We start from the raw sequence: 14,433 nt of genomic DNA on the forward strand, positions 1-14,433 counted from the left end.
GAAAATCTTCTTTTTTTTTTTTTTTGAATAGAACAAATCTCTGAAGCAATGTTTCCAATCCCGTGTGCCTCTTTAGGGGGAACTAGTTTTCCCCACTTTTAAAGCATTCAAAGCAGTCTAACTATTATTATTTTTTTTAAATTCTTTTCTTTTTTAATAATAAAGTTCATAAAGTTCCGTTTTATGATAACGCCTTTCTGGGTCATTTCTCAAAAAAAAAAAAAAGGTCAATGTGCGTTACTTGTCCAACCTGCAAAGGGTGTTTATTCCAAAAGCTATTCTCAACATAGGGAGGTTGTAAAATAAGAAAATGCCTTTTAGAATTACCATACCCAACCTCCCCAAGTTAAGAACGGTTTTCGGAATAAACACCCTTTGCAGGTTAGGCAAGCAGTGCACATTCCCGCCCCCCCCAAAAAAAAGCAAAAGAAATCATTTTTTTAAGTTTTCTCAGACATTTTTTAAGTTATCATATTATCGACTACTGCTAGTTTTTAGGGTTTTTTTTTTTTGTTAATTAAACTGGAGTAAAAAGGTTCAACTAAATCTTCAATAAACCCAAGTGACTTTTTTCTCTTACTTTTTTTTTTACCACAAACTATATTCTAAAACTTTGAAACGAAAATTCATAACAAAATTTGAAATATCTCGTAACACATAAATAGTTGGATTTCTATTTATTTTGTTTATTTTCTGGCTTTAGAGAGAATATTTAAAAAGAAAATAAAATAGTTTATTTTTTGCAAAGGGCAAATAAATTGGTAGGTTACATTTTTTTTTCTAATGAGTTTTTTGGCCGAGATGCGTTATTCTTATAACATATTTGGAAATTTATCCTTTAAATTTAAATGACAAATTTGATTTTTTTTCTTATTATTGACAGGGGATACATATATGTGAATTATATTTTTAAGTATCTTTTGATGCTATAGTGTAATTGGTTCCTGTAGAATATATTAATGGGGGGGAAGGTTTATTTGGTTGATTATCATTCCATAAATTTTTAAGTGTTGATTGTATTTGTTTGTCGGTTATGAAATTAGGGAATTAATTGTTAATTAAGGCCTGTTTTATGTTTTTTTAGTTCACTAAGAAATATTGTCTTATTTGAAAAAATAAATTAGGCGGCATGTATTAAATTTTTTATAATTACAATTTTGTACCAATATGCGCATTGGCGTTTGAAGTTTAATATACAAGAATTACTGGCGGCAGGTTTTTTTTTATATACTGGGATGATGAATTCATCTTTATTGGAGTCAATGAGTACATCGAGAAACAGGATTTTATTGTTAACGTTGAATTCATAGGTGTGAGAGAGTTCTGAGTTAGTTTGGAATGTGTTTTTTAATTCTTCTATTTCATTAATGTTGTTTGTAAGGATGAAGATGTCGTTGACGTGACTAATATAGATGGATGCTTTTTTTTGTTGGATTGAATTTTGTTTTTCAAGGTTGGGCACATAGAAATTGCTAAATGTTAGTCTAATTACGGACCCCATGGAGACACCATCGATTTGTGTGTAGATGTAGCTTGGATGGTCATGGAATGGGACATTGGTTATGCAAATAATAAAGCTTCAAGGATGCCATATCTGGGCAGGAGCTGCTAAAAATACCTATCCTGCCTTGACAGAGTACAAAATAGACTTCATGGCTTAGTGGGGGACGCTCTTTTCTCTTCCCTGCAACCTCTCTCCCACAGAAGAGACGTTGCAAGCCTATCTTTGTTTTATCGTTATTCACATGGAAGGTGCTCGTCTGAACTCCAATCTCTGGTCCCCCCCCTCGCCAATCTTTTACAAAAAACACCCGTCTAGCTGAATCCACTGTCAAAAACTTTCCCCACTATTTATCTATATCTAAATCAAAACGTAGATTCCATGAACAAAGCTTCTTTCTTAGAACTGTACGCCTGTGGAACTGTTCCATCTGCTTGCTTACAACGTGGTTGTCTTCAGGTCCAACGTAAACAAATTCCTGATGAACCGCCCCCTTAAGTAAACACTCTAAAATATCCACACTAACGTACTGTACTTACAATAACCCTTATCCCTGAGTGGCTTCCGAGTCTTGATAAGTGGTGACCAGAAATTCAACAATTTCGAACTCGCACAAAAAAATTAAACGCCCTATACAATGGCTTTCCTGAAAAAAAACCAAAACTGCATTAATCTCTCTAATCAAGAACTGAACAGCAAAAAGAATTTCTTAAACTCGGACCTAATTTCCGCCTTTTTAGTACATAAAACCACCAAAATAAGCTGAAATAGAACTTTTATATGAAAACATAGTTACTTTATAGAATGAACATAAAAAAATCACCACTCACTCAGGAATAAACACCTATGAAAAACAGATTCCACAAACCTAATACAATCTTAACCAATAATCTAAAATAACAAAAAAACAACAAAAAAAAAACGCTGCAAACGAACTCTGAAACCACCTAAACTTGATAGTTAGAAAAGGTGATAATACTAATGTAGATGTAGTGTTTAATAAATCAGACTATTTAAAAAAAATTACAAACCACTTTAGACGATCATAAAAAATTTAAAAAGGTAAAAAAAAAAACTATCAATGAACTAAAAAATCAAGTCAAACTTATTACAGTGAACAACGCTGTAAAAGTCAATAAAAAACTACCATAAATAGTTGGTGACTACAAACCCAGATATCTATAGGACAATGCAAAAACCTAACTCTCTGCTCTGTCCCATAATTTTACAGGTAAAAACTCCAAAATATAAACTAACCAAAATAATACACAAACTTATTACTCGATATTAACTAATGTAATGTAAAGTCTACTGAAGGACTTATACAGATCCTAGTTTGTTCACCAATGTCCCCATACAAAAAACAATTGACATTATTATTGAAAACATATACACATATAATAATCCATCTCTCCCTCCACTCAAAATTAATTTCACATTCCTAAAAAAATTGTTATTTCTTTGCACAACCAAAGTCCCATTCCACGACCATCTGACCAACATCTACACACAAATCGATGCTGTCTCCATGGGGTCGTACTTGGACCAACTTTTAACAATTTCTATATTTCCAACCTTGAAAACAAAAAATTCAATACAACAAAAAAAGCCATCCATCTTTGTTAGATACGTCAACATCTTCATTCTTATAAACAGCATTAATGAAATAGAAGAATTAAAAACACATTCCAAACTAACTCAGTACTCTATTTCGCCTATGAATTCAACGTTAACAATAGAAGCCCGTTTCTCGATGTACTCATTGACTTCAACAATCGGTAACGGTATGTTCCGAGCCCATCCCACATTCTCTTAACATTTTTTTTGTGGTCATGTCCTGCACCTCAATTTGTTCTGTTTAACGTTGTCCTATTAACTTGTCCGGCATATTTAGATTAATTACTTTGTAGTGCTCCATGATTTAAAGGTAATAACTAAAAACGTTTATTTTTTCTTTTCCTCCAATTTATCAAAAGCCGTCTGCTCAGTTTCTTATAGATTAATTACGTTTGTTGTCGCATTCTGATTGGCTGATAAATTTGGCAAGCTCTTGGTATATTCCAATGACTTTCATAAGTTTCCGGTTCAATGCTACCAGACATTTACAAAATCCAGTTCGCAATATGCATTAGTACCTAAATCTTCTCAGATTTCCAGTATAAATTTGCATAATCGCAACAGCCGTTTTCCACTGACTGAACTGGTAACGAACATTGGTTATCACCAGAATTCTGGTGGCACAAAGGCTCCTCAAGGCTCCCGTCTTCTTTGCACTCATTTAGTGGAGGTCTGATTAGTGCTTTCTTTTTTCATTTTTTTCATCTTCTTCGACCGTCCAAGACTATTTGGTTTAGTGTCAATTGTTTTTTTTTTGAGAGGGGGGGTAGTTAATTTACAATTTTTTTGGTTTCAGTTATGTTTTCGTTTCCTGGGGTTCGATTATATTTTTGTTTCCTCCAATAAGTAACGGTATGTTCTGAACCCTCCCCCATATTCTCTTAAGATATTTTTTGCTGCCATGTCCTGCACATCATTTCAGATGCTATCAGTTTGTTCTGTTTCCACACGGCCAGTTCACGTTTGTAGCTTATATGAGTTAGTTTCCACATTTAAGTATTTTCCTTAAAATTTCAACTGTTTTCATAATAATCGCAACAGCCGTCTGTTGTATTCCTTCTTTTATTCAGTCTTACCTTTGATTCAAATTCTAGTCTTGTATCCATATTCTTTGGGACTGTTCCGAATTCTCCTACACACTATGAGTTTTCACACAAGTTATTGTCACTGATTGCTGAAGTGGTGTTCTCTGGAGTGAGTGAGAATAAGTCTCCACAGGTTTCCTGCAACCTCCGCCTCTTTCAACAACTGTTGCAAATCAGTTTGTTTTATTGACACAGCCGATGGCAATCGCCATTGGCTTTCTATGGAATTTTAGTGGCAATGTAATAAATAAGAATTCAGCATCAATTAAAATATAATATTTAGGCATGCTAGTTTATAAATAATTCCTTCCTCGGTTTTTTCATCCTCTTCGACCCTCCAAGACTATTTGGTTTGGTGTCAATTCTTTTTTTTCTTTGGGGGGGGAGGGTTAGGGAGGTGAGGGGGGAGTAGTTAATTTTTAATTTTTTTGGTTTCAGTTCACTATTAATATATAATAAAGCGAGATAGAAATAGAGTATCTTTCCCCACAGAAGAAACGTCGCAAACCTGCCTCTGCTCTATTGTTGTATAGTTATCATAAAAGGGCACCGTTGTATGATCATCTAGTGTTCTGTCTATTTGCGATATATTCATATCTAATTATTCATATACTTTTGTGTGTGTGTGGTACATGTATTTTGGACATACCTTCTTCATGCGTCGTTGATCTTGTCCACCTGGAATTCATCTTGTTCTTGAAGGGGAGACTGGAAACCTGTTTTGGACGAATATTCATTCACTCCAAGACGATGATTGGTTTTATATAGTTTTTATTCACCTTCCATGTGTCGATCGCAGAAGAATGGAAAGTGAATATCTTTGCTTGCTTGGTTCTTATTCAAAGTCTTATTTTCACACACATCAGCCCCACCCCCAGTGAAGGGGGTGGGACGACCTGTTAAACTGTCTGTTCTTCTCTACGTCCAAACCCAAACTCACTCCCGCTAACCTGATCACGTGACTCACACGCAGATCCGATCAGCTGACCCTCCTTTCCGGTAAAACGTGTCTACAATATAATTTAACATATTTCTTTCTTATGTTCGACCTATTTCCTAACACTATCAATATTATCATTGCAGTTCTCATCTCAACTCCAATCTATGGTCCCCTCTTGCCAAAGTTTCACAAAAACCTCGTGTGAAATTTCATAAAAATCGGCCCAGCTGTTTTCATATTCACTTTATCTCACACAGCTTTAAAAAAAAAAATGTAAAATTAAGTGAATACGAACAGAAATAGACGCTTTTGCTATTCATTGCTATTCTGAATTCGACGTGATATCATTCAATTCGTAACATGATATACAAGGTTGTTCCAAATGTACAACCTGTTTTTGAATTAAAAAAAAAAAATTTTTTTAAACCTTTTTACATTAGTTGAAGAGCTATAGAAACGAGACGGAACTGGTATCATTAAAACGAACCACCTTTATGCTCCAACATTCCTAATGCATAATTGCCAGGAATTCAATGATGCATTTTTGCTTCTGACACACGGGTTGCTTTATTAGTCTCACACCGTCAATATCTACAACAGAGAGATGAAACCTTTAGGTTATTAATGCATAACAATGCAATATGCAATCCCTTCTGGATGGATATTCGGGAAAAATAAACAGATACTACTTTTGGGACACCCCTTGTACAATCTTAAAAATTTATATAAGAACAATTATTAAAAAAAAAAAGTAATCAAAGAAAATCATACCTCTTTGCCATTTTCAGTTAAACTTCTAGTTTCTTCTTCACTGTGGAATTTTAAGTTTTCCAAAAGAAAGACACTACCAGGAATTGGATTGGCACACATTTTCTCTGCTTTATGTCCAACACCCTCTGGGAGAAATATTATTGGCCTGCAAAACAAGCAAAAGTTATTGCATTTTAATGCATATCCTTATATATAAACTAAAGTGAATGTTCCCTTAAACTTTTACTGATATATATATATATATATATATATATATATATATATATATATATATACTGCTTATCTTATATATCTATAATATAAAGCTGGATGTGTGTGTGTGTGTCTGGTCACGAATAGGCTCCTATATGGTGGACTATTTTAAAAAACTGATTACATGTAATGATAGAAGATGTATCAAGAGACAGGAATGGGTATGTTTGATCTGGCAAAACGGTGATTCATTAAAATTGTGGGGTCTGCGTTCGCGCCTGGTCCACAAAATATGGAAATAAAAAAATTTAAAATTAAAAAAAAAAAAAAAAAACGTTTACAAGTGTTTTTGATATAGATGTACATAAGAATACTTTGATAAGTATGTTTTAACTTAAATAGGGATGGTATAATAAAATTGTCGGGGTCTGCATTTGTGCCTGGCCTCCATAGAATGGAAATAGGCACAAACTTTAATAAAGACTTTTCATATCTATCTGCGTAAGTATACTTTGATAATTATGTTTCAGTTTGAAGAAATATGGTATAATAAAATTATAGGGTGTTGGTTCGCACCTGACCTCCATAGAATGGAAATATGTCACAGAGTTTAACAAGGTTTTTTTAATATAGACCCACAGAATATTGTGATAAGTGTTTCAGTGTGAATAGGTATGGTATAATAAATTATGGGGTTTGTCTATTTTATTTTTACTTTTATCATATTTTGCTTTGGTTTTGATACCCCAAAATTCACCCCAAATTTACAACCCTTCCTTTTCATAACCTATCATACTTTCATAAATCAGAGTCCATTTTCTGTAGGCTGTTTTTGAACCCAGTCAACGATGGGTACTTTTACTAGTATATATATATATATATATATATACATACACACACATATATTAGTGAGATATATATATATATATATATATATTAGTGATGGAACAATTAATCGGAATCATAAATCAGAAAAAAAAAAAAAAAACCCAAAAAGTTTTGATTTTTTTTTTCTCAGAAATAATTGTGCATATTTTCCGACGCCAAAACGATTCTTTGTGATTTTCTTTTTTCAGAAATAATTGTGCATATTTTCCGATGCCAAAACGATTCTTTTAATTATCTTTTATTTGATTTTGTTTTTAGAAAACTCTGCCACTGCTGATAGTAATAAAATAAATATGTATTGATTAAACTTCCAGTAAAACCAAAATCTATAGATCTCCTCCTCACAATTGTGTCTTTACGTTTGAGAAAATATATGCACATTTAACATGTATTTTTACAGTAATCGGGGCAAAATACTCATGCCTGAGGAAATATTTAGAGATTTATTAAGAATTGGAAATTGTATCGGAATTGGAATCGTCCCATCACTAATATATATACACACAATTGGAATTGGAATCGTCCCATCACTGATATATATACACACACACAAATCTGTTACATCAGCCACTTAGACCAGAAGTTTTTCTTTTCCATTTTTCCAGCTCAACAGTTTCTACTAACATAGTATAGCTTTTTGGTGCATAAAAATTACTTGTATTTATAACTAGCAGAAAGACTCCAAGTTGCCAGGGAGTGAACGATAATCAACTAATGTTTCACACTCCCATCGCCCATTTTTTTAATCAAATCCATTGATTGCCTTCTCTAGTTAGGGACTCACCTTTGTGCACTGAGGAAGCTTCATGTGCCTCCTCGCAGTGACTTAATCCACAATTTATTGTAATCTACACTGTAATGTAGACTACAATGTATTGTGGATTAAGTCAAATTAAAATTTAAAGTGTAATGGTCAAGTATCGTGCTTCAATCGTGCTCTGAACAGAAACATTCATTTCAAACGCGCCTCTGTCATATCAAAGAACTTACTCTTGATTTTATATGACTAGCCTTGTGGGGTAATAAAACTTCTCAAATGCACTTGTAATGTTAAAGGTGTAAACTCTGGTCAAAATCGCTTGTTCCATCGGATTATTTCGATTATCAATATTTATCAGAGATATTCCAATACAAAACCTATCTAAGAACACTGTCAAGCACATTTACTTTATTTGTTTTTGTTTTTTGTAAGAAATTTAAAGTTACGTTTAATACCTACGGCATTCCTGTTTATAATAAATAAGAACTCTGCATTAATTAAAATACAATATTTAAGCATATTTTATATCCGGGTAACACCAGTCGGCCTGCTAGTTGGGGGACTAGATATTTAATATATAATATAATATAGAGGTGAAATAAAAGTTCACTATTAATATAGCAAAGAGAGACAAAGAGCCTCTTTCCCAACAGAAGAGACATCGCAAGCCTCTGCTCTATCAATATTTTCATGGCAGTTCTCATCTGAACTCCAATCTATGGTCCTCTTTTGCATAACTTTCATAAAAACCTTCCTGTGAAATTTCATAAAAATCTCCCCAGCTGTTTTCGCGTCCATAGGGAATGAACCCACAAAGTTCCTTTTATATAATAGTAGAGGTTATATTATTTTGTGATAGTGTTTTGCTACAAATCAACATTTTTTTGCATAAGAATCAATAAATAATTTTGATATATCATTTAACTTCCGGTAAGACATTAAATATATGTAAGAAAAACTATTAAAAAGCAGTTATCACAATCATGTATGTTTAACGTTTGTTTCTTACATACTGGCATGTGGTGGGCAGCTTTAGAAATTGACTTTTAAACTTATTTAACTTGATCAGTCATTCCTTTCTCAAATCTGTCCTTATTACTTTCATGTTTCCCTTGATCTTTGTCAACTCAGAATGTCACCTCAACTGTTTTCTTTCTACGAATGCAAACACTTTGGGTTTTACTATTTAGGTACGAAAAAGGCATGACGACTGCTCCTGCTGATTCATGTGATATTTAGGCACGTCGTTCGAGCAAGCTGGGATTTTTATGTTAAGAATAAGACTTAACAAACGATTTTAATTTAGACGGATTAACAAGCTGGGTTTTTTTTTCTTCTTCTGCTTAAAATGTTTGAGAATAATAAACAAGTTTCTTTTTTTTTTGTTTTTAATTTTAGATTTTAGGAGGAATATTTAAAAAATATGAATCAAATATAAAAAGAACAAAAGTTTTTTTTTAAGTTAAAAAAATGTTTGGTAAGGATTCACTACTAACATAAACAAACACGCACTTACTATAAACAAAAACGATTTACGATTTTAAAAAGTAAATTATTTTATGTTTGACATTTTTTAAATGTATCAAGTCTAAAAAAAAAGTTGTTTATTTTACAAAGATTTTTAGTGAATCAAAAACAATATGGCAGTTCTTCTAAATTAAAACTGGTTGATTCTTGTTATTTTTTTCACATAAGCATTCGAGTTTGCTTGAATGGCGTGTCTAATTATCACATGAAATCATAAAGAATCAACAAATGCCATTTGCCATGCATTAATTTGCTGTATATAAATAGTAAAACCTCAAACATTCTCATTGGGACAAACCAACGCAGTCTGCACACATTTTATACTGTCAGGACGAAATCTTAAGGTCATTAGATCTACGTCTGTCTAAGATTAGCATGACATTTAAAATATAACACACACACACACATATATTATATATATATATATATATATATATATATATATATATATATATATATATGTCACCACCAATTCTCAATGCACTTTTGCCAGGAATTCAATGATGCCTATCTGCTTCTGACACACGCCCATGACAGGAGTTGCTTTATTACAGTCTCACACCGTCAATATCCACAACAAAGAAATGAAACCTTCAGTTTATCAATGCATAACAATGCAATTTGCAATCTCTCTTCATCCATTTGAGCGAAATAAACAAGAAATGAGAGATAACCTTAACTCTATCTCAACAAATATTTGTTGACATTGGACGCGAAAGTGATCATGTTGCAGTCTGTAAGGACTCTGCAGTAATATGTTGTCCACAGATGGGAGGTTTTTGAAAAGAAATTTTGGTCATGTAAATTCTGTCTGTACACAAAGGAAGAAAGCTAAGTTTTTTTGCAGTAGCAATAGATACATAACCTTGAGTATCTCATTATCAGACTGTGTGCACATGCCTGGTAGAGTGTGCATTTATACTAATCACAAGAACGTACCTATCACAACTGCAAAGAACTTTCCTTTCTTCCTCTGAAAGCTTAATATTAAATAAAATTTCCATGAGCAGAGTTTCTTTCCAAGAACTTTACGAACTTGTCATAAACCGATCTCTTAAGTAATCAATATTCTCATAATATTCTTTAGCATTTAAAATTATAGTCCATCCATCTCTATCCTCGAGTGGCTTTTTATCATAAGTGGTGACTCATTAGTTTTAAAAAATGGTAGGATTGTAATTGCATTATGTTGTTTCAAACATTATGTGTTTTTTAACGGATTTTCAAATTTCTTATACCAATGCCTCTACTATAGTAAAATTGATTTCGATATTTATACAGTGCATCTCACTATGGCTATCGGATATTAAAAAAATAGTTTCTTCAACAAGACTGGAAGATATCAGCGATCTTCGGCAACACTCTTAAATCTCGACAATGAAAATGATTGTCTGTATAACCTTGAGGAAGGCTCATCGTGCCGAAAATTTGTATCAAAAAATATTTATAAATCAATAATTCATTTAGAAAAAAACCGCATCATTGTTATATGGCTTCTTAACGGATGTTCAATCTAAACTAAGGCAATTTTAATCTTTGTTCCCAATCCAGAGTGCCCACTTTTTGGCGAGATTAACATTTTCCAGCTTAAAAAACCGCCATTGTGTCTAAACATGTCCTTGTGAGGAGGAAATCTATCAGTGATAGAGCAGAACTGATGCATCTACCACGAATTTATCCCTCTTAGACAGGGTATAAAAAAGTCTCCAATATATTAACCAAGCTCCATCTTCAGCCCCATTGCAACTCTGTACCTGTTTTACAAGTACTTCAATGGAAAGTGCTTTGACGAATTAATAGCACTTGTGCCACCTCAACGTAAATATCCTCTCTTTATATACAGAAACATAACACCCTTTCACTGTAGAGGTCCGGAAATAATAGTTTCTTTCCTTTAACTATCAAAAAGAAGTTATCTGTGTTATGTGGTTTGTTAATGGATTAAATTTCAAATTTCATTAAAAATTTAAAAAGACGAACTGTTAATCAGCACAAAGATCTTTCAAATTGCTGGTGCAATGGCTGCTACAAGACAGAGCAGACACCAGAGTTTTCCTTTTTACTCGATGCGTGTCTTAACGAACACTGAGAGTGCATCTCTCCCAGTGGATTAAATGCGCCCTCAGATACCAACCTGGAAATTTCTATGCCCTGGAATGGTACATACAGCGCCCAGCATTCGCAAATAGTCAACCATGTGGTACTGGTTAGACTCAATGTTGCTTAATTTCGGTGATCTGATGTGTTGCAATCACAGTAAGGAAAACAGTAAGAAGACTTTGACCCTGTAGGCATGGTCCAAGTTGCAACATGTCTTGCTAGGGTAATGAAGAGTAAAAAAAATCTTTGGGTCAAAGATGTTTGTTTGTGGTCTGTGATCAAGGAGCATCTCATTTTGACTAACAAAAACGTCTGTTCGCTGGAAAAAACAAAAAAAAAAGCAAATATTTTTCACCATTCACTAATAACATCCAATGTGAGTGCACGGAGGTTACATCAACTGAAAAGTTGTAAAAAAAAGCAACCAAGATGAGAACAATAGTCCAAACAATCCAAATAATACTAAACACATAATTATCAAATCTCATCTCAAGAATATACAAACATCATACAAACAAAAACAAGTGGATTATTAAAAAAAATAAAATAGACTTGGCTTGATTTGCGTTTTGAAGTTCTAACGGCTATGTTTGCTGGAAAAACAACCCCCCCACACACACAAAAACAAACATTTTTCACAATTTACCAATGAGATTCAGTGTGAATGGACCTGAAGACGGTCGGAGGTTACATCGGCTGAAACGTTGTGAGAAAAACAACCTACAATTATTTTTTTGGTATTATTTTGTATTGTTATCCAAAATAATACCAAAAAAATAATTATCAATCCTCATCTCAAAATTATACAAACAAAATATCCAAAACAATTCTAGAATGAAACTGTCAGGTAAATCATCCAACCCGTTACTATCTTCGGCATGTTATTCTTATTGTTGAGCTAAAATAGTAAAGAGAGGAAATAGTCGGCAATTAGATGGACAATCAATTCTTGCTTTGGCGACCTACACGCGTAAGAATAGCAGCAAAATGACGGACTCATCCATTTTAGCTTTGATGCTAAATTGATTCAAATCAAACGCTCTTAATCATCACAAACCAGATCTTTCAAATTATGGAAGCTGTAACATTTGTTTACGACGTGTTTCTTTCACAGTGAGAGATAACCACGTTCAATTTAAAACTACGAACAAAGGATCAAAGTAATCGTAGCCATTACATCGAATCAAAAAAAAAATTACGATAAACAACAATTTGAACATTTTTTTTTCATGTTCGTAGATTTTAAGAATATCTATTATTTAAATACTCATGGGTACCATTTATCAAGGCCAAAATCCACCCGAGCATAAGAGTTAAAGTGATTGTCAGCTGGATGCAAAAACTATATTATAATAGCGTTGAAAACGAAGAAAGGTGCAAAATTTGGTTACTTCAAGACGGCTCAACAAGTATTTGTTAACATAGGACGCGAAAGTGATCATGTTGTAGTCTGTAAGGAAGAAGTTCTGCAGTAATGTTGTCCACAGATGGGAGGCTCTTGAAAAGAAATTTTGGTCATGTAAATTCTGTCTGTACACAAAGGAAGAAAGCTAAGTTTGTTTTTTTTTTTTTTTTTTTGCAATAGCAATAGAAGAGTTCTTGCTGCGATTGCTTTACAAGAGGGAACCAGAGATTGGAGCTCAGACGAATACCTACTTTACAGATAGAAGATTCTTGGCAAGAAACTTTGTTCATGAAAAGGATTTTTACAGTGGCAATAGAAGTTCTTACTATGAATGTTTTAGAGGGAAAAACCAGAGATTGGAGCTCAGTCGAGCACTTACTATAGAAATAACGATACAATAAAATAAAAATGTAACCGAGTGCGGACACGTGTATGCAAATACCAAACCGTGTACGAAATGACGTGACAGTCATGAAGATACTCCCATCGATTTCGACATATGAGGTCCACCACCAGAATTATACACACAGTCACGCACACACACAAATGTTACTACTTTATATATATAGGTACGATATTAATAAACGTTGATATATAAATCCAGTCGATTTTGACATATTAGCTCTGCCACAACAACTAAGTTGTTCAGAAATCTATACAGATTTGTTTTTAGTCTGACGACTTTGTGCAGAACCAATCACACTTTTTGGTACAACTGCTAATCTCAGTCGGTGTAATGGCCGCCACAAGACAGAGCAAACAGTAGATCTCAGGTTTTATATCAGTTTTCCCTTTCCTCGATGCATGTTTTAACAAACACTGAGGGTACATCTCTTCCAGTGGATTAAATGCGCCCCAGTATGGCTAGTCCAACTTTTATGAAATTTCACATGAAGGTACTTTATGTGTCTGGCAGTGTTCTTAGATAAGTTTTGTACCAGAATGTTTTTGATCAGTATCGATAACTGAAATAATCTGATAAAAGAAGGAACAGGCGATTTTGACCAAAGTTAACGCCTTATACAGTTTAACATCACAACTGCATTGAAGAAGTTTTATTACCACACAATCTGAAAGGATCTGCATATAAAATCAACAATAAGTTCTTTGATATGGCAGCGGCACGTTCGAAATGAATATTTCTGTTTAGAGCTTAATTAAAGCATGATATTTGACTTTTACATTTTAAATTTTAATTCAAGCCATTTTATATATATACTAGCATTTCAGCCCGGCGTTGCCCGGGTGTTTGGATATGTATGTTGAGCAAAAAAAAAAAAAAAAAAAAAAAAAAATGTGGTAGTAGAAAGGCAGTCTCGAACCCGTACCGCGAAGGAGGAAAAGAATGGGGTAAAAACCTAACGTCTATGCTGTTACGACCACCGCCAAACCGGAAGCAAAATTTTTTTAAAATTAAGCAAGACAATCTAAAGGAGAGAATAACTTTCAAAAATATCGGTGAAAAAAGTGACCCCCCTCCTGTAGAAAAATGCCTAGTTGAAGGGGAAGATATTAATGTTTTTAGCTAATTTTTCGATATTTATTGTATGAAAGGTCGAACTTTAAAATGATCTCGATCTTGGTAAAATCTGTCGCCTCTATTGAAAGTTTAAGGCAGACATGCAAACATACATACATACATACATA

The 14,433-nt window shown here is 33.4% G+C and overlaps 1 protein-coding gene across 1 annotated transcript in view; it reads right to left on the minus strand.

Moving 5' to 3' along the window:
* The window catches only part of LOC145257765 (phosphoglycerate kinase 2-like), a 600,882-nt gene that overhangs the window by 250,949 nt on the left and 335,500 nt on the right, over positions 1-14,433 (minus strand). Inside the window, exon 4 of the mRNA XM_080115684.1 lies at positions 5,915-6,059. Within this exon, the coding sequence (XP_079971810.1) occupies positions 5,915-6,059 (145 nt within the window). The remainder of the gene's footprint in view (positions 1-5,914; positions 6,060-14,433) is intronic.

Source organism: Euprymna scolopes, chromosome 3 (genome assembly GCF_053919585.1).
Source record: "Euprymna scolopes isolate OS-2025 chromosome 3, ASM5391958v1, whole genome shotgun sequence".
Taxonomy (NCBI): domain Eukaryota; kingdom Metazoa; phylum Mollusca; class Cephalopoda; order Sepiida; family Sepiolidae; genus Euprymna; species Euprymna scolopes.